The sequence below is a fragment of the Labrus bergylta genome, chromosome 17, assembly GCF_963930695.1.
Source record: "Labrus bergylta chromosome 17, fLabBer1.1, whole genome shotgun sequence".
NCBI lineage: Eukaryota > Metazoa > Chordata > Actinopteri > Labriformes > Labridae > Labrus > Labrus bergylta.
This window is the reverse complement of record NC_089211.1, coordinates 18094452-18115233: the sequence shown is the minus strand read 5'-3', so window position 1 is coordinate 18115233 and position 20782 is coordinate 18094452. Positions and strand designations below refer to the sequence as shown.

The 20782-nt window shown below is 40.2% G+C and overlaps 1 protein-coding gene across 1 annotated transcript in view; it reads right to left on the bottom strand.

The window, feature by feature from the left end:
• Positions 1-346: 346 nt before the first annotated feature.
• The window catches only part of loxhd1a (lipoxygenase homology PLAT domains 1a), a 33580-nt gene continuing 13144 nt past the window's right edge, over positions 347-20782 (bottom strand). The window contains exons 14-43 of the mRNA XM_065965834.1: positions 20485-20620; positions 20177-20331; positions 19900-20060; positions 18949-19025; positions 18638-18834; positions 18348-18540; positions 17633-17793; positions 17204-17543; positions 16928-17079; positions 15252-15385; positions 14659-14807; positions 14420-14524; positions 14206-14331; positions 13939-14106; positions 13665-13846; positions 13446-13562; positions 12524-12686; positions 12096-12250; positions 11776-11985; positions 10346-10469; positions 9990-10198; positions 9673-9858; positions 7909-8036; positions 7691-7808; positions 5703-5880; positions 3635-3820; positions 3162-3332; positions 2527-2665; positions 2072-2227; positions 347-1141 (exon numbers count right to left, since the gene is read on the bottom strand). Of these exons, the coding sequence (XP_065821906.1) occupies positions 661-1141; positions 2072-2227; positions 2527-2665; positions 3162-3332; positions 3635-3820; positions 5703-5880; positions 7691-7808; positions 7909-8036; positions 9673-9858; positions 9990-10198; positions 10346-10469; positions 11776-11985; positions 12096-12250; positions 12524-12686; positions 13446-13562; positions 13665-13846; positions 13939-14106; positions 14206-14331; positions 14420-14524; positions 14659-14807; positions 15252-15385; positions 16928-17079; positions 17204-17543; positions 17633-17793; positions 18348-18540; positions 18638-18834; positions 18949-19025; positions 19900-20060; positions 20177-20331; positions 20485-20620 (5157 nt within the window). The 3' untranslated portion in view covers positions 347-660. The remainder of the gene's footprint in view (positions 1142-2071; positions 2228-2526; positions 2666-3161; positions 3333-3634; positions 3821-5702; positions 5881-7690; positions 7809-7908; positions 8037-9672; positions 9859-9989; positions 10199-10345; positions 10470-11775; positions 11986-12095; positions 12251-12523; positions 12687-13445; positions 13563-13664; positions 13847-13938; positions 14107-14205; positions 14332-14419; positions 14525-14658; positions 14808-15251; positions 15386-16927; positions 17080-17203; positions 17544-17632; positions 17794-18347; positions 18541-18637; positions 18835-18948; positions 19026-19899; positions 20061-20176; positions 20332-20484; positions 20621-20782) is intronic.

Here is a 20782-nt window from a genome sequence, read left to right as displayed (position 1 = left end):
CTCTGGGCAAGGATTTTAAACTGTGCACACGTTTTTTTAAACAGTAGGAATGGATTTACAAATGTCTTGATATTTTTTCTTACCTGAGCCTTTCAGGACTCTGAATATTTTTAAAAACTCGCCTTGACTTGTTTTTTAAAGTCTTCAAATTTAAAGGGGCCGTAACTGCTTTTTGGCCACTTGAGGGCAGCATAGAAAGTTGTGTTTAAGTTTAAGTTTATGACCCATTTAAACAGATCTTAACATCAATATATCTGATCCGGCATCTTTAAAATAAAGATCTGCTAATATGAATGTTGTTTGGATAGACGAATCAAAAAGTATGACATGTTTCAATATAGTAGTCTGAGTATCACAAAAGAGTTTAATCTTTTATAAAATCGCCATTATAACAAAGCAACTGAGCAAACCATCCCTGACATATGAAACTTAAAAAGAATGGCACATTCAGCTCCCTGTTTGAAGACGATATTGTCACAGTATTTCTTTGCAGGTGTATTTAAATATTAAACTATAATATCATAAAAATTCCTACGAGTGTAAAAATATGTCTCAGCTCCTGAGATATAAAACTTACCAGAGCAGAATCTCTTTGGTTACTACTATAAAGCATGAGCTGAGATCTCTCTGCAGTGGTCGTTTTTATGAATAATACTTCCCCTAATATTTCGGGTAAAAGACCCGGACGATCTGCCCGTCTGCCCTGTTAGTGTCCAGCCATTTCCCACAGAGAAAGATGGTGGTGACACCATTGGCTGTATTTGTGACTTCCACGCGATCCAGGAGCCAGCCGGGGCTCAGGCCAGAGTTGTCATGCTCCACACGGACTTTCTGCAGCTCTCCCATATCCAACATTTCCAGAATGAAACGGTCCGTCTGCTCGCGTTCGAAAAGGTTGCGAAACTTCTGCCGCAGCGGCCGACAGCCTGAGTCTCCATTGGAGCCGTAGATAGTGATGAAAACATTGGCATCCGTACCTGCTCCCTTCTCATCGCCTGTGATGATGATTATCTCATACTTGACGGGCACAAGGCTTCGAGCTTTACTGGCAAAGCTCTCGATGGCCTTCGTGCACTCAAAGGTCAGGAAATCGTCCCTCTTCGGTGAGAGGGGGATGGCGGCATTGCAACCGAAGATGTACCTGGTGAGGTGATAATACAGAATTGAAACGTTACATCTTGATACTAACAAATAATGATCAGAAATAAAAAATGATCTCTGCCTTCATCATACATACACTCTGGCCATTTCCCATAATATCAAACTCAGGGTGCAAAGGTCAAATTCTGTAAAAATGTCATCCCTATTGTGTTTCAAATCATATAAAAGTAACACATCTGTATAACGGTCATAATCTCACCACTTCCTAGTTATCAGAAAATGAAACAAATCTTTTGTTTTTGCAACATTTGATAACTTATTAAGTAAAAAACAGCTACTGTAAGTTAAGTCTCAACAGCTAATGTTAGCGTTCAACCAATTACTTGACTAACATGACTGAAAGCTAGTCATTCAAGGATTTCCTATCATTCATTTTTACATTGCCAAACAATAATAAAGTTAAGGACGGGTGACATGACAGCTCCTAAAAAGTGAAGCCAAAAAATCGAGCCAAAATCAAAAATGTACTTAGTTATTTGAGGCCATACAAAAGGGGATGTGACACCATGACTGACAGCTCTGTTGACAAATGCAGCTCCTGCAGCACTGTGTGCGTCAGATGAGTGAAAAAACAAGACTCTAAAACAAGGGTCATTGAGTTCTCTATAAGTGCACGTCTGCTTCGAGCTGACACAAATTTGAACGAATGGAGGGTCAAATATTGTTTAGATGTCCCTTTGGATTTTAAATGTTGTCTTTTCAGTTGCTGATATATCAAGAAGCAAAGAAATAATAGCAATTTAGGATTTCCTCTGTTTATATGATTGAAACCTGGAACACAGCAGCAAGTACAACGACGAAAAAACATTTTGTTTTCCACCCTCAGCATGACGTTAGAGAAAAAAAGCCACAGTGTAAATACGGTACATTTGTATAGATATGGATCACTGAGCTGTAACAGATGTCTTACTTGTTTCCCAGTTCCCTTTCAGTCACAACGACCTCCTCCACATACCAGAAAACCTCCCCCTTAACTTTCTTTCCATCCTTGGGTGTGTGGCCCAGGCAGATACCAACAATGTCACCCAAGTTCTTGGATGAAAAGTCGAACCTGTCGACGTTTCCCCTGGAGAAAAAGAGCGAAAAATAAGCACGTTAGAGCGAGTAGCTTTTCTCTTAAATCAGGCCACATGCTTTAAAATTCATGTCACTGCCAATTTGTTTAGTGGCAGAATGAATTTTCTACTGGATGACGTAATGTCATAATAGTGGATTGCACCACTGCTCTGAGCTCAAGTGCTTGCCACTGGCAGGATTATCATAAGTGTAAAGGTAGAGTAAGAGGGAGAGAAAGCACATTTCTTTAAGCTTCTTCATGCATACAAGTTGCAGCTCATTGAGTTAATCTCACGCACAAGTACCCACCGCAAGAACCTCTTCTTCTTTGAGGAGTTCTCCATTACAAATTCCTTTGATCGGCCCTTCTTCCCCTCCAGTACAATCCATGCGTTTTCTTTGGTTTCAGCTTCAGCAGCGTCTCCAGTTTTTGTACAAATTTCATACTCTTTAAGAGAGAGAACACAGGCAGTTACAGTCAATCTCAGGTGTCTTCTTAAAGACAAGTCCTAGACCTCTTTACTTCCACACAAATTACACAGCACACGTTTAAGCACAAGAATGTTATACAATTCAAAATTGAAACCCATTTTTTATTAAATAATTGGTGTACATTTTCTCTGCAATAGCAATTCAATGAATGTCAATTCAGCAAAACCTTCTTTGTAGAAGTTTTTTTAGAAATTTGGCTAAGCTGATCATTGTTGCTCCTTGTACGATGGGAAAAGGCAGATCATTGTCTGACTTATTTATTGAATCGATTTAATTGTGCCTGTGCTGCACTGCTAAGGGACACACCCGTTCTTCTTCCGTTTATTGTCAACAGGTATTTGCTGCAGAGACCAGTAGTAGTAAACCACACCAGCAGTGTTCCCAAATCAACATACTATAGATAGAAATCACAAAGATGACACCATTAAATGACGTTTCATGATCTGCCTTACTCGTCTTTTCGTTGAGGTCCAAGTAGTCGTTGTTAGCACAGGCCAGTTCTCTCATTATCTGCCCATCATCGTCATTCTTGGCAAGCCAGCGATCACAGGGGAAACGAAATGTTTTGTCCAAGATCTCATCCTTTACATCTATATAATCCAGGTGCCACCCTGGAGAAGGACCTGTGTGTAATGGAATCAGAAAAAATAACAGAAAGTAAAAAGACAACAGCTGTATACCCTAAGAGGTTTGTTTCTTTTTGCATCTTCTGAGATGAAACACTACAAGAGGAATGTGATATCAGACCCTGGCACTCCAAGCTGGGAGCACAAACTTCAGGCTGACCAACCACTCTGATTTAACTCCACTGAAATTGCATGTCCTAATGTTCCTTGTTCTGTAGCCCAGTATCTCCTTAGTGACACTTTACAGACACGGTTACAGAGTTCAAGTTTAATTCACCCAGTGTGTAGCAATGGCTGACCTGAGTTGTCGTGCCAGACTCGCACTTTAGAGAGCTCTCCCAGGCTGAGGATATCGGCGAAGCGAAATGTGTCGACCTGCTTGCGCTCAAACTTGTTGGACTTGTTGCACTCTTTCAACGCCAGCGTCCCTGTGTCTCCGTTCTCTCCAAAAACAATGATCCATACGTTGGCATCAGTTCCTGCCCCTGAGGAGAGAAGATGAGCCAATTATATAAAAAAATAAGGAGATCTGCTTCCCTTGATGTTGTCATTGGATTCACTTTGAAAAACGTACTTTAGCCACAGACTGTCTGTAAGAAATGAAGACACTGTGACATCAACCATTCCTGTGGACTTCTGTGTTGAAGCCTGTAGTCTGGTGTTTATGTTCTTGTTGTTTGGAGTCAATAAGTACTTTGTCTTTCAATATGCATAGTTCATCATATCCAGGTTGATAGCGGCTTGTCAATCACAGGTGGCCACAACCCTAAAGCAAACCCTAAAAAAAGTTAATTTTTACTCTTTATTGGCACAATTTTACGGCCCAACATTTTTTGCAGTGAAGTTGCCCCCTGCTGGCCTTTAAAAATAAAGCATGTCTAAGAACTCTCAGCATTGGCTTCACTTTTGAACCCAAGAGGCTTCAGCTTACAGTTCAGTTTTGTTCTAATTAATGTCTATTGCAAATCTAAAAGTATTTTACATATCTGACTGAAAGCATGAAATTCATGAAAATTTAAAAACAAAACATTTTCTCGCCGTCATCTGTGAACAGTCATGGAGTGTGTTGATTATAAATTATGAAATGCATGCTTTGATGTAGATCTTCTAAACTGCACATTAAGCGCTGGAGGAACGTATGAAATGATTTGTTGAATTAAAACTGAGATTGCAAAGCCCCGAGGACACTCCCCAGCTAACAATTAACCGCATTATGCAAGAGAGTAAAATGAGCATAGAGGCAACAACTCTGTGATTCCTCAGTGCTCTATTCTTTCAACGCGGTGAGATAGACACTAAGTGAACGTGTAATAAGCAGTCAGACATCCTCAGACTGCAGGATGTTTTCTGTGGCCTACTTTTACACAAGTCGGCACACTGAGCGTGCACTAGCGAAAAATGCATTAGCAACATTAAAGTAACTCCAAGAATTCCTCAAGAGTATATTTCTTTTCATATACCTTTAAATATGCACGTACGTATACCTACATCTCATTCAAATGTTCGTCACACTATACATGAAATTCCCTACATGATATCCCAGAGGAGACCATTACCTTTACAAAGAGTTTCACCTATGTAATGTCAGCATGTGTGTGTATGTGTGTGTGTGTGTGTGTGTGTGTGTCTATCAGCCAGGCTCATTATTCCATTCAAGGCCTCAGTTGTGCTACATGGCTACATCTTAGCTTCCAGTAACTGCCAAGGGCAGAGAGCAGTACTTTGAAGTCAGCTCAGACTGCTTGCTATGCTATCGTATTGATCAGCAGGGCGGCTGAGCTGCAGAAAAATTCAGCATGAAGAAAAGAGGGAGCCAAGCTGTGAGGAGGCTTCCTGAAGGGGGTTTCTATCGTTACCATGTTGAGTTGAATATGAATTATTTCACTTTAGCTTCTCCTGGAAACGTAAACGTCTACAGAGGCACAGGTCAAAGGAGGACAATGAGTTGTGTAACATTTACCTCCAGCTTAGCAATGAGCGTTTCATCGAGATTGTAACCGATTCTAAACGTTAACAAAGTATAGCACTTATTTGGAAGAGTGTGGAGTCAGATTTAAAAGATCCTCAATAAAAAGCAATTATCCAGAAACACAGACTTTTCACATCTGAACATTTTAAGTAGAAAAAGAGGTAACAGGCTAAAAATGCTCTAGATAGTAAGATGTGTAGACTTACACGAAATGTGTCACAAATTTGACATTTCTAATTAATGGATTGGAATGCAATATCTAATCATGCACTCATTTTTTTTTATAACTAACATCATTAGGAACTGATGTGAAAACTGTTTTTTTAATGGGACTAAGTGATATAATATAAATATATTTTATGGGCTACAGTCAGCAGCCATCCTTGCACAAGACTTACCTGTACAGTCACTGGTCTTGACCTGGATGATGTAGGTGGTGAGCTCCACCATCACCTCCTCGTCCACCACAGCAGCCATCTCGCAGATCATGGTTCTCTTGGGTCCTCGGGTCCTGGAGAGCCACTCCTCGTAGGTGAACACGGACACCTCCTCTGTGGTCAGGTTACGCGTGATCACCTGGAAGCAGAGCGCGTTCTCTTCATATATATTATGTCACATCAAATGCTATTCATTATTAATGTCAACTTTCACAGCAAAGCGTAAAATTCATCTGAAAGTATGAGACCAGATATCTGTGAATGACCGCTTTTTTTTTTATATGCTTAAAAATGATAATATGATGTATTCTAAGATTTTCTTTCATTTTTATGGGAAAACAAAGATTCTTTCATTCCATTATTACAGGAAAGATGCATCTAAAAGTGACACGTTACATGTAGTGCTCTTAGCCTATTACTGATTTAATATCATCTGTGAATTTCATACCACTAGAGTCAACTCCAGTAGATAAGAATCATTATAAATATATTCTTTGTCACATATTAGCCACACTAATTTAATTCAGGTATGTACACAAACTCTTACTCCTCCCCAGTGTCAGATCATTAGCCCTAGGAGACATTTCATCACTAGTCAAAGACTCAGTTGCAGGCTGCCCACACTCGTATTAGCTCTCCCCTCTGCATATTTATTGGGGCAGATTACCAGCTGGCAGTTTGCCCGGTGCACTGTTGTGTCCATTTCAATACAGAGACCCAGCAATCCATAGAGGCAGCACATCTGCTTGTGATGCTGAACACACAAGGCTCTGTGCAGGGTCAAATCAAGGAGATGTTCGCAGCCGCCGAGTCCCAGGCACAAACGGACAAGGCAGGGTATTGTTCCTGACTGCTCTGCTGCTCTGCAGGCATGGTGCCTTTAACAGGGAGGACATTTGCATAGGAAATGTGCTCTGTTTCATCAAAGCGTCAGAGTTTTGTCATGAGACATCAGATTGAATTTGGAGGTGAGCAGTGATTTTGTCCTCACAGGGTAAGCGGCGGAGAAAAAATACTGGACATTTTTTTTAAACTATGCACAAAGGTACTTGATTAGTCTGCTGGACCATGCATTACAAACGTGTGATTTCCACACAAATTGGCACTTAAAGAAAATTGATTATTAAATACATCCTTTCTACACTGAATACAGAGACAGATGGGGCTCATTACCCTGTGTTTCAATGTATGTGTGTGTGTGTGTGTGTGTGTGTCTGTGTCTGTGTCTGTGTGATGCAAGCACCAACAGTAGAATGATGATGAGAAAAGTGGGTCAATATGCTCACTCCAGGAACTCTGGGCCCTGCTGTTTATGTGTGTGCGTATATGTGTCTGTGTCTTTGTCTGCGGGTGGGTGGATGGATGAATCATTGACCGCTCTCCTGCAGGCATGGATAGATCTGTTTATGTGTGTGTATGTCTATGTGTGTCTGTGTGATATAATAGACTGAATGATCCTGTGTGACCTATAGCATACAAAGGCAGGGTAAAAACACAAACCTGTGACTGCTTTGTATTATTGATTTTGGAAGAAGCGACTAGGTATTGTTCTGCTTTTTATGCTCCTGGTTTTATGTTTTATGGACGAGATCTGCAGTTTGTTCCTGAGAAGCATTTTGGGCCCTGACAAAATGAGGAAGAGAAACAGTGAATTGTACAGGAGTCTACTTGAAGCATTTCCTCTGTTATATATATATGTTTTATTTAACTTTAACACCTCACGTAACATGTCTGTTTGATTTGGCTCGAGTTTAGTTCATAGATTTCTCAACGGTTTAGTATCCTGTCCAATAAAACTGTTAAAGTCTTGATGGACAGTTTCAAGAACTAGAAATTTAGAAGCGCGAGCCACAAACATAAATGAATAGATTATTTTATAAAGCCAGTGGTGTTATCTCCTAAGAGACGCTGATTGTAATTTTGAGAGTTTCCTTTACAAGTGTGCTGACCTTATCCAAGAACCAGTCAGGTCGACTGCCGGAACCATCAATACGAAGCCTCATTTTTCTCAATGGGGCGATGTCATCTATCTCCATGTTGAAAGTGTCCTCCTGACCCCGCTCAAACCTGTCATCCACCAAACAAACAGCCAAGAGTTGTATATAATCTGCAGTTATTGAACAATGTGTTTGATTTGATATTGTTTCTGATTAGCGTGCTCTCTCACCTATCCTCGTTCTTCTGCAGCGGCATCTCCTCCGTGCTGCCGTTTGCTCCAAACACAGACATGAAGATCAGGGTGTCTGTTCCTGCGTGTTGCACGTCTCCTGTTACCACGGTCACCTCATAGATAATCTGCCAAGAGAGCATTTGACATGTTACTTACAATAATTAAACTATTTCTAGAAAGATTTAAAAGCCTGTAACCATCGCTAGCCAAGGCTGTGAATATAACCTGCTGCAGCTATTGAACAACACACATACATTCTTTCATATTTCTAGCAATTGTAAGGGGGACGTGTTGTCTTAAACACCCGTAAAATAATTCAGACTGATATTATTCAAAGTGGGTTTTTACAGTGATACAGTGACATGGAAAAGAAAATATCCTGCACTCTACCCTTCTACTGTTCTCAAACACCACGAAGAAGGTTCAGAGGGACCGAAATGTTGTGGGGTTTTTTTTTAATCTAGCTCTCCCAAGCAGGAGAAGTGTGGAGGATTTTTTCTTTTCCATGTGTCAGTTCGATTTCTTTTGCACCTACGTCATAAGAGTTGGATATGTGAACTTAGGCCTGACTGATTTTTGAGGCCGATACTGATATTGTGGGGGGAAAAAAAATCAGATACTGATATATCGGCCGATATCTTTCTTAGATCTATGTTCGATCTGTAGCGATACATTATATATAGATACACACACACACACACATTTATTTTGTTTATCCCTCAAATGCCGTTATCAAACACTTGTAGAAAATAAATACAGTGTAAGTAAGACTAGATGGTCACTCAACTGGAAAGTAACTGTGCATGTATGTGCATCGCCGCTTGACACTCTGGAGAGTGATAATGCTTGTTGTAATCCATATAGCACACCCTGCTGGTAACAGAGAACTGCAAGTTTAATACAATGAAACTCAAATGGAATGCTATTTGTAGAATATATTTAGTAATATCGACACATGTGAGATAAAATTAGCCAATACAGATAGTCACTGGATATGCTAATATCGGCCTATATTATCGGCTGGCTGATTAATCGGTCGAGCTCTAGTGCGAACACCTCTTTTAACACAGTGACACAAGGAGAGACCGTTCAAAAGTAATGAAAGTTACAAATCAAGGAAATGTTAATGAGAAATTGAGATACTTTTTATACATTTCATTTCATCTTCTAAAAGAAACGATATGCAGATAGGAGACCACTCTGTCTGGTATCACCGGATAATAAAATATCTTGAGGTATAATAGATTTACATGACATATTATTGAACTACATTAGCCATTTAATTGAGGAGCAACAATGAGTCAAACGACTGAAGTCAATTATAATAGAAAGGCTTTATACAGTTGTCAAAGACTTTTTCTAAATAACAAACCAGGCCAACACCTTAAAAAAACGTCTTGGGAAATGTTTATACAATATTCTAGACATTTCTAAGAGCAAAAAAACTTTTGTACCTTTGTATCCATTTTAATCAAGCCTACATATTCAAAATTACACTTTTAATTGCAGATTAACTCTCTATAGAATATAAATGTAAATATACATAATTAAATCCATTTAATCTTGATGCAGACAGGAGGAAGTTACAGAAATTAGTTTTTGATGAATTCTTATTTACTTTTTATGTAAATCAGTTTGTTTCTGATGGTGTGATATAAATTGATTAATTGTTATATGTCTGTCATCTTATTTGATTTGACTGTGGTGAACGCTCTCTGCAACATGTTTGTGCTTTGTATTCATTGTCTTACGTCAACATACCTTCTGGGAGATCGAAATGTTCTCTGCATCCAGCACGTTGAACATTCTCGCCGTCAAACCGTCTCCTCGATCTTTGGCAAGCCAGCACTTGCAAGTAAAGATGTATTTGACCCCTTTGGTTGGCACAGCAACAGACAGCTCATCAACCAGCCAGCAGCTCTCAGGAGTGGCACCATCATGGCCGAGCTGCAGGTGGGAAGAGAAACAATCACGTCCAGCAATGGGGGCGTATTTTTTTTTTGTGTGTGATCATGAGTGTGTGGGCGCTTGGGAGTGCTCAATCCTCACTGAAACTCCCCCCTACCGACCTCCCTCACCTCGACCTTTTTGATCTCCCCCACGTCTGAACCGTGGGTCTCGAAGCTCTCCAGAGAGCCGGACTCAAAGCCCTTCCTCCCATCCGGCAGGTCCAGCCACAGTCTCTCTGTCTGGGTGTGATTGGCCCCGATAATGATCACATAAGCCCTGCTGGTGGTGCTCGCATCACGCTCCAGTCCGGTACAGATGGTCATGTGGTACGGTATGACTGTACAGGAAGGAAACAGCAATTATTCATTCATGAGAGCAACAAGAGATTATGCAGAGATGTTTGAGTTGGAATATTTTATGACGAAAATTCACAGAGCAGAGGATGAATCAGGCGTGCAGTGCTGAGGATTCTTGATTTTCTTACTCGGGAGCTCGATTTCTTCCTCCTTTTTCTTTTTGCTCTTTTTGTTCATGTTGCTGTCGACGCTTTTCACTGTCAGTGCTGAGTTCTTCTTACCGTTGAGGCCTTCTCTTACTCCCTCATAATCCTGAAAATAGAAAAAAACAGATACATGGCATAGTGCACTTTTCCTCTTGTGGTGTGTTTTTATAATTGTGCAATAAAGGCAATGTGTGTGGGTTGTGTTTCTCATTGGTATAGGCTTCTGTTGAATCCAAACAAATTTCCCTAAGGGGTCAACAAAGTGTAGCGTATTGTACCGTATCTTATTGTATATAAGATTTATAGAAACACAAAATCTACTTTGAAGGATATACTGTGCAATGATAGTGATTACCATTGATTACCATGGCAGACATCTATTATAAAACTATGTTCTCACTACCAGACTGTGTAATAGCTTCTTCCCCCTCGAGCCGTCAGACTCCTCAACACACAGTGACTGACTTTTGCACTATGTATGAAATGTATGAATGTATACTGTATCAACTGCACTTCATAGGAACTTATGTAGATCAGTTGATGATGTTCTGCATTTAAAAAAAAAGCTTTGCCACACGCTTTAACATTGCCACTTTATCTGTTTTAGTCACTTTATCTTGTCTTTATCACTTTATCTTGTTGTTACTGGTTTAATTAACTGCTTCATCAATCCACTTTGCTTTGTTTAATAATTTAACTATTGACAACCACCCTCTTGTCATCGCATTTAATCTCATATTAAATCCTCTTCATTCTCAATTCTTAATTTTTAGTTGTCAATTGTCTCATGTAGCATCACAGTCCTCGAGGAACATTTGGTCTCACTGTGTACTTAGTACATGTGGAAATGTACTCTCAAACTCTGAAAACCCCAAATCAGAGAAAGAATCGACTTTATTTGCCAACTATGTGATCACATCTAATAAATGTAACTCTGTTCTTATCTCAGAACACAGTTTAATTAGAACTAAAATAAAGTTAAAAAAAAAACAGCAATCCAGCAATAGCAAAAAAAGATTTACAAGAATGAACAAACTATACAAGCGGGTGAAATCATTATTTACCTGCCACGCAGTGCAGTAGATTTATGTGCTGAGGATTTGAGGTATTGATTTCCTCGATTTTCTGCTTGAGGTGTTGGAGGTGGGTGGCAAATTATTTTGAACTCCTCAGAGCTTTAAGGTGTCACATCCGGAAAACTCAACATTTCTCATTATAGCTCACACAGAGAGACGTTTTTTTCACGAGAGAGATGTTCTGATTAAAACTGTTCTCAGTGATCAGTGCATCGGTCGCTTTGTGTTGTGTTGGCAATGTTTCCAATCAAATGTACCAGTGATCAATCTGAAAACACATGGACATTTGTGTGTTCTCTGTGTTTTTTTATCACACACAGATGTTTCCCACGTTACCTTGACATAGAAGACTCTGCAAATGCGCCGGTCCTCCCTCTTCCTGGACAGCCAACGTTCACATAAGAAGAGAAAGACCTCCTCTGTGTCCACGTCGAACACCTCCACCTGGTCTAGGTACCAGTCTGCACTCACCATACTGTTATCATGGCGGATTTTTATTTTGAAAACCTGTCCGAGGTCTACTGCCTCCATGGTGAACTTATCCACCTGTGGGTATCAAACATAACCATTGGTGAAAGGGTAAAACCTTTTACGACGTTTGAACTTTTTTTGTGTCATCTATTTTCTGCAAATCAGTGAAATGCATGTTTTCTTACAGATCCACGCTCAAACTTGTTGCTGTTTGTCTCTGATTTGCTGAGTTTCCTCTCCCCGGTGTCCCCCAGGTCCCCGTAAATCGTGAGGAAGACATTGGCGTCGGTTCCGGCTCCACACACGTCACCTGTCATCACTGACACGTTGTATGTGTGAGCTGTTGAGGGGATGATCAAAGAAAGACACATAGATCATTGGTCTCAGGTAATGGCCGAATATAGAGCTTACAGAAAGTTGTTTTTTGAAGCTATTTCATGCCAATGTCAGAACAGAAACTAATTTGGGGATTATGTCTACATCCCAAACAAATGCTAAGAAATTGAAGAGCAGACAGGACATAATAGGGAGTTAAATCCTGCACAACATTCCTTCATTTTTTCTGTTCATGATTGCAGTTGATTGTATTGAATGTCGGCGTGTGTTGACGTACTCTCCAGGGCATCTTCCACCTCGACTTCAGTGACTTTCAGGTTTCCGTCTCGAGAAAGTTTCTCAGTGATGATGTCAGACGGCACCAGCTCTCTCACCGTTTCTCCATCATCCTCCGATTTGGCGAGCCAGCATTCACAGGGGAAGATGACGGTCTCTGAACCCTACAGAGAGAGGGGAAGAGACTAGGGGTTAATTGGTTTGCTGATGCTTAAGAAGAGGTTCAGTGATCACTGTCTTTGCTTGTTCCAGTGTGTGAGACATACACTCACCACATCTATATGTAAAGAGAATATCTCCACCTACTGACCAAATGTAGTGCTTGTTTGTCACCAGCTGATCAGAGCATACTATGCTATGTCCTCTGCTTCAATTTTTAAAAATGTTTTTATAACCTAAACTACATATCACATGTAAGTGTATGGAACTGTTCTTCTGTACTTAAGGACATTTTGAAAAAAGCTCAATTAAATTAAAAAAATAAAAATGTTGAGGTCATTTATAGTACTTTACTTGTTTACATGTATCCATTGAAATTCAGAAGCAAATATTTTATTTGTATGTAGGCCTTCAGATTTTTTTTTTTTTTTTTTTTTTTTTTTTAAGAGTTAACAGATCAGGTTTAAATAAACAAAACATTTGATAATTTATCAAATATGATGCAATGTTACAAAAAAACAGCTGATACATAATTTTACATGAATGTATCAGTGATTAAACATCAATCATGATAACATATTTTAGTATTACACAGGCTGGGAACATTCTGTCTCAGTTTAAGTGCTGTAACTTTTTACACTTTAAGAACATTTTACTCATAGTGTTCATGTAAACCTCAGAGACGTTTTCAAAGCAGGTCTTATTCTTGTCATTTTTTCCTGCTTGAGTAAAGGACTTGAATACTTCCTCCACCTCTTTAGTACCTTTCCTTTCCGAAGCAGACGTCTTATTTCCACTCGGTCCAGATGCCAGCCTGGGTTGACCCCGCGGTTGTCATGGCCGATACGGATCTTCTCAATGACATCCCCCACGTCTTCAAGCTGCACAAAAACATCACTAAATGAATAATGTGTTCAGAAAAATATGTTAAATGCACCAATTCTATTCCTTTGTCTATTAATGACTATAAAGTGTGTTTGTACCTCAACAATAAACATGTCCTCGGCTCCTCTCTCAAAGTACATCAGCCTCTCTCTCTTGTTGACGCACAGAGACTTCTGCTGGGTGCAAACTGCATCTCGCCCGTACAGGACAATGAAGACGTCGGCATCTGTGCCGGCTCCAAACACGTCACTCGTGAAGATTTTGATCTCATAGGGAACAACTACAAAACATAAACAAACAAAGAAAAATCAGTGCATCATATACCTTACATTTTGTGTAAGTGTGATGTAGAGATGTTGGAGTTTGATTTACATGGTGTGTAAAGCTCCGTCTGAAGTGGATTTGGAAAAAGGTCCCTGACGATGGCCCCGTCATCCTCCCCTTTATCCAACCAGCGACCGCAGGGGAAACGCAGCTTCTGTCCAAGAGACGGGGCATCGATCTCCACCCAGTCGAGGAACCAGCCTGCCGAGCCGCCTCCTATACATCAACACAAGTCATTTTAATCACACAAATTGTTCCATTTGACTGTTTTTGTATTTTTCCCTCCACAGGCATGAGTCTGCTCTTCTGTACCACGGTTGTCGTGTCCCACACGCAGCTTCTTCAGTGGTCCGATGTCCACAGCCTCCACGATGAACTCATCGATCATCCCCTGCTCAAACTTATTCTTGTGAGTCTTTGAAGCCTTCAGGTTTATTATCCCTGCAGATACACACATCACAGATTGACCACCGTATCTAAAAGCATATTCACAGGAATATAAATGCTTTGAGGTCGAGTTCAGTATAACCTGTGTCGTCCTTGGTGCCGTACAGGATCGTAAACACATTCGCATCAGTCCCTGCGTACTTTTTGTCACCAGTTTTTATCCTCATCGTGTATGTTGTTGACATCGCTGAAATACAAAGAAAACAAGAAAGAAATCTTGTTATTGTTCTTCTTCTTAATAATCCAACTGAAGCTTAATGTTTAATTTCAATTGTCACTTTTTGACTCTTTAGAACATGGCAGCTAAAGTGTTTCAGTTACCTTTCTGTTCCAGACCAAGTGTGGTTTCAGAGTCTTCGTCATCATCATCCCCTTTCTTCATAAAAGCCTCGTCCACAGGAACCAGCTCCCTGGCGAGCTGTCCGTCATCCTCATCAACGGCCAGCCAGCGTTTACAAGGGAAAAAGTATCTACAACAGAATATATTGTATATATGTATATTTTTTTTTACATTTTTTTAAATAACAAATATCTGTTTTAGTCTTTGTTTAGGACTGCTGAATGTTCCCGGTGTCCAAAAACACTTTGATAAAATAGTTATCTAAATTTAGATGTATCCTACATCACCACAGAGAAGCTGTTTCTGAAACTTAGTACTATTTCACACCACAAGAGGGAGCTATACTTACATTTTATATGAGGAGGTACTGTCTACTATGAAGGACTATATTCAGCTGTGACATTTTTGTTTGTAGTGGCCGCATAATAGTGTTGAATCTTTCTTACATGTAAATAAATGATTGATACATTTTTTTTTGTTAGAATTTCATATATAATTTAAATGATTTGTGTGAAGATTCACTTTTGTGTCTTAAATTAAGTGAATCCCTTCTCTATCGGACATCATGACTCACGTGCTGTCATCTTTGTTGTCTACAATTTCCACTCTGTCAAGAAACCAGCCGGCACCGGCCTGGCTGTTGTCGTGTCTGATCCTCAGTTTCTTTAGAGCCCCAAGGTCAACCGCTGTGATGTTGAAAATATCCTCCTGCATTGCAAAGGAACACAAAAGAGGTCAAGTGATGCTGCAGGTCTGAGGTCAGCAGTCCATGAAAACCGTTTTACTTATTTATTTGATCTTAATTTAACCTGCAAGGCTCTTCAGATACAACAGAGGATTATCTAGGAAACAGTATCATTGATACCAATCGTGTAGGACACAGCATATCGAACAAATGCATTAGTAACAGTAAGTGCTATTTTTAATGATTTATAGTATCAAGAAAAAAACAAAACAAATCTATCTGATCATATTTTTACCCAAAGTTGCTGCAAGAGAAAGAGAGAGACAACGGTGGTCCAAAAGATTCAAAACGATCAGTTTACAGAGGTGATCTATTGCCAATGTATTTGTGCAATTTAGACAAGGTGCAGGAGATTGCTTGCAATGTTTGGTAATAAAAATCAATTAATTGCCCAATTTTAGGTGACCACAACTTCTATTACTGTTGCCATGGTAATAAAACAGGTACCTATATTGTTTGAAGCTTACTAGTGTCATATCGAAGTTTTAAATTCTGATATCACGACAACCCCACTCTGTAGATCGACTTTACCTGTGGTGCACAATCAGGAGCACTTTTTATATTTTGAATTCAATAAAAAAACATCTATAATATTTGGCATGTAAAAAGGGCCCAGTTCAGCTCTGGGCTCACTGACAGTACTCAGTGACCCATGAAACCGTAATGTGTTAATAGTGTTTAAATCTGGTTAGATCTGGTAAGTTAAGAGCCATAAAGATTGTGTATTATGTGACATTTCAAAATGAAAACATTACATAAAATGATTAGACCTAGGTTTAAGAGTCTATTGAGTAGTCCTCTTAAAATGTCCCCAATGTTTCCAAAAATGTTTCTTGGTCACCTGTCTTTTGGGGAAACTGAAATGATTCAAATGAAATGATTTGTCCCAAAAAGGGATTCTGGGACTGAGTTAGGAAAATGATGCAATGAAATGTTAGCTAATGTTACTTTCAGGGAGAGAGACTTAACAGGAGACACAGACAGCAATCAGGGAGAGAGTATCGGGAATGACACGCAGGAAAGGAGCAGCAGGTCAGATTTAATCCATTGCTGCCTGCTTTGAGGACAACAGCCCCCGTACATGAGGAGCAGAAACTGACCAGTAGGTCGCCAGCAACCCACACACTGTCCCCTCAAAGGAATTCTGGGAAATATGCTGATTTGCTGTCTTGCCAGGTGTTAAGTTACACACCATACTTCTCTGTTTGTTCTAGATAAAGGTACAGCCAGGAGACATTTAGCTAAGCTTGTGAAAACAGATAAAACAGTGAAGACTACAATGCCCCCATTCAGCACCTCCAAAGCTTACTGATCAACATGATATTACTCTTTTTTTATTTTGTCCACAAACATGAGATTAAAACTGTAGTTTAATCCATTCTTTGTGCTAAACTTAGTTAAGCATTTTCAGCACCTGGCTACTTTCTAAACAAACATTGATCTCATTATTGCAATTCACATTAAAAAAAAATTGCACATCTAGGACTAACAGAAACAAAGCTTACCTTGCCTTTCTCAAATTTGTTCAGGTTGTTTGACTTCCTGAGCTTGCGTTCTCCTGTGTCGCCAATCTCTCCGTAGATGTTAATGTAAACGTTGGCATCAGTCCCCGCCCCCCACATTGTCCCAGTGAAAACATGGACCTCGTAAGAGTTTACTGAGAAGAAAAGACAAACAGACACAATATAGACATGGCAGCTTATGCCATTTGCTTAATTAAACATCAACATGTCACAATTAAAACAAACCATCTGGTAAATACATATTCCTGCTCTACTTACTCTCCAGGTCTTCATTCTCCTCACTCAGAAGCTCCACCACAATCTCCTTGTCCTCCTCATCCTTTGCCAGCCAGCGGTTACAGGGAAAAGTAAAAGTCTCCACCACTTCCTGCAGCTTCTCAACCATCTCCACCTCCTCCTCCTCTTCCTTCTTCTTCTTTTTCTTGTCCTTTTTCTTGTCTTTCTTGGTGTCCTCCTTCTCCTTCTTCACCTCCACCTGCACCATAGCCATTTTCACCCGCTTGATGTCTACCATCTCCAGGAACCAGCCGTCTCCGATGCCCTTCCCGTCATGGAAGATACGTATCTTGTAGACCTTACCGACATCTTGAGCCTCAATCTGGGTTGTAGGTATGAAACATTTGTCAAAACAGGAACTTAAAACCTCCAATCTTAATTGACGTATCATGACTAAGGCTTTATTTGAACCTTGAAGATCTCGGTGGTGCCGCGTTCAAAATTGTTGGAGCGACTCTTGAGAGTGAGAACTTCAGTTTTGCCTTCCTCTCCATAGATCTGACAGTAGATATTTGCGTTGGTGCCACCTGAGCGTATGTCACCCGTGACGACTGTTACTTCATAGTTGATCACTGTTAAAGAGGTGGCATCACAGTATTAACATAGAAAGAAAGATTATGTAGAGCAGAGCAATGTTGTGCATGGGACTCTTTATGTCCTTGTTTACACCTGGTATCAAAATGTGTTGAGAGTAACACATAATTAATTATTTATGTGATACCATAACTCTGCTGCTTTAGCTAATTGTGTACTCTTCTAATTTGATAACACCATTACAATTATTAAAAATTATCTAATTATTATAATTAGTAAAATTAGTAAAGACATTTGTTAGTTGTTTCCTGGTCCCAGGTTGAATTTCCAGTCCTGGAGTTATTTGGTGCATGTCCTCCCCCCACTCTCTCTCCCCACATTTCCTATCTCTTGAATTATCATTACCCTAGTAAAGGAAAGTAAGTCTTCATGTGTAAGTGTAAACATCGACTGAGTGATCAGATCTTAATGCATCATCGGTTCACCTTGTGTACATTTACACCTGTACTTGATATGCATCCATGTGTGATCAGATCCCTCAGGATGCAGGTTAAAACCAGGTGTAAACAGGGCCCAAGTTGTTGTTACTTACATTGTTCAATCTCCAAGACCTCGCTGGGATAGATCTCAACTTCCACTTTCCCATCGGCTTCGTCTTTGCAGAGCCAGCGGTCGCTCGGGAACATGTACTGCTTCCCATGAACCGGAACGGATATCTGCACGCTGTCCAGAAACCACCCAGCTCGCAAGCCCTCATTAGTGTGACCAATGAGGAAACGGTTGATCTGTTAGCACAAAAGTAGACGCAAGATTTAAAAAATAGAATTATAAAAATGTCTGAAACATAAACTCTATTTTATTTGATGTGTCAGAAGAACTTGCCCGTCCGATGTCAAAGGTGTCGATGGTAAAGATGTCAGTGCGAGCCGTCTCAAAGTAGTTTCTGAGGTCGTTGTCTGAAACTGCCAGTAGCATCTTGTCAGTGTCTCCCTTCTCCCCGTACAGCTTGACAAACACCCTGGAGTCCGAGCTGGCCCCATTTACACTGCCCGTCTTGATTGCTATGTGATAGCTGACATCTTGGGAGCAAAGTAATTAGTAGAGTTATGTCATTTATAGAAGCATTAACAAGATATGTTCTCATTATTTGAGTTGGCTTCACATATTGTTTGTATAATATTTAATGCGCTCACTAAATAGACGCAGCCCATCTCCAGCTGGAACTAACTCGCGGACGATCTGTCCATCATCCTCATTACGATCCAACCACCTGAGAACACAGGGCAACAACCAGATTGAATGCAGCTCAATACATGGGTAAAAATGAGTGTGTGTTAATTTATTACTTCCCTTCCAGAGTTCCTCTGCAACATAACAAATATATCACAATCATACTTGGTGGTTGAAAATTTGTATGTATTGCATAAGCTCTGATTTTGAATGACTAAACATTTAAGATATAACAGAACATGTCCAGTAAAAGCAACACAAAAGACTCAAATTACTAATTGTTTTGCACTGGCCGCTAGAAAAAAACAAACAACAAAGACAGGCAGACAGACGGACAGGAAGAGTCTCCTTCCAGACGCAACACTACACCCCAGCCTTGTGGTTTGGCTCCAATTACTGCCAGAGCTGGCTGAACATTACGCACTTAGTGCCGATTTGTCAAGGCAAACCCATCCATCACCTGCCTAACTGCTTAAACACACCCCACTGAATGTTGTCCAGCTGCCTGATGTTTTGGTAAGTCAGGGAGAGTAGAGTAAATATTTAACTCCAAAACTTTCCGATTTAACTTAATATTTTTTTTTATATTTTCCTCTTGCCAAGACTGAAAGTGGGGAGAGACATCCTGCCTGACCTTGTCCAAAGTTTTACAGTATATGCATCCCAGGATCTCCAAATTGAACTCAATAATATGTAAAACATTTAAGTTGCACAGATCTTAAGTATGATTGAAAATGGATTCACTTTGTACAGATTACGGCTAGATATTTACCCCAGCTAGATATTTATATGTCTCCCAGCTGCAGTGTCCTATTTAGCATAAACATATGATAGATCTGAAATAACCCTTAAAAAAAAAGTATAGTTGTGATCAAACTACTCCTTAATGACATGTGTAAAAATGATTTGCTTGCCTGTCACAGGGGAATTCAATGGCCACACTCTCAGGCTGGCCGTCCTCTCTCACCATCACCTTATCAAGGAACCAGCCACAGCCTCCGCCGCGTCCATCATGGCCTACACGCACCCTGCGCACCTGGCCCAGGGACACGGCATCAATGAGAAACTCGTCATGCTGAAGGAAAAAAAAAAGAAGAGGAAAAATCAAATGAACTCCAATAGCCTGCAGTGCATTTTCCCGACCATAGTAATGTATGTTCTTTGTAAGGTCTGTAATAACGATGCGCTCACGTTGCCCTTTTCAAATTTGTTGACATTGGTTTTGCTCGTGATCATGAGTCTCTCCCCCGTGTCACCAAGGTCACCAATGATGTTGAGGAAGACGGTTGCGTCAGTGCCACTGCCGCCGACATTGCCGGTGCAGATTGTTGCACGATACTTTATCACTGAAAAAGAAAAACTGGTTCATCATCGTGCATGTACTTCTTAATGTCAACATAGAGTTTAGTTCTGCACTGGCTCCCGGTGAAAAAGAAGCTCGCTTGTATTAAGTATCACCTGAACGGATTTGCATGTGTTTTTCTTAGTTTGTTTCTTACAGGGCAGCGGCTCATCGATGACCTTGCTGGTAGCTGGAAGCTCTCTGACGATCTCATTGTCGTCTTCATTGATGTCGAGCCAACGGCCACATTGGAAAGAATATTTCTCCATCGTCAGGGTTTTGAGTAACGTTAACTGCAGAAAACAATAACATTGTGTTTTAAGACATACCATCTTCATCTCTGGTTAATGTATACCTTTAAACACTTATATTCCAAACAATAACAGGGAGAAAGTTTCTCTAATACATACTGGGCCACACAAAAGGCACCATGAGCATAATGTGTAAAGCTAACA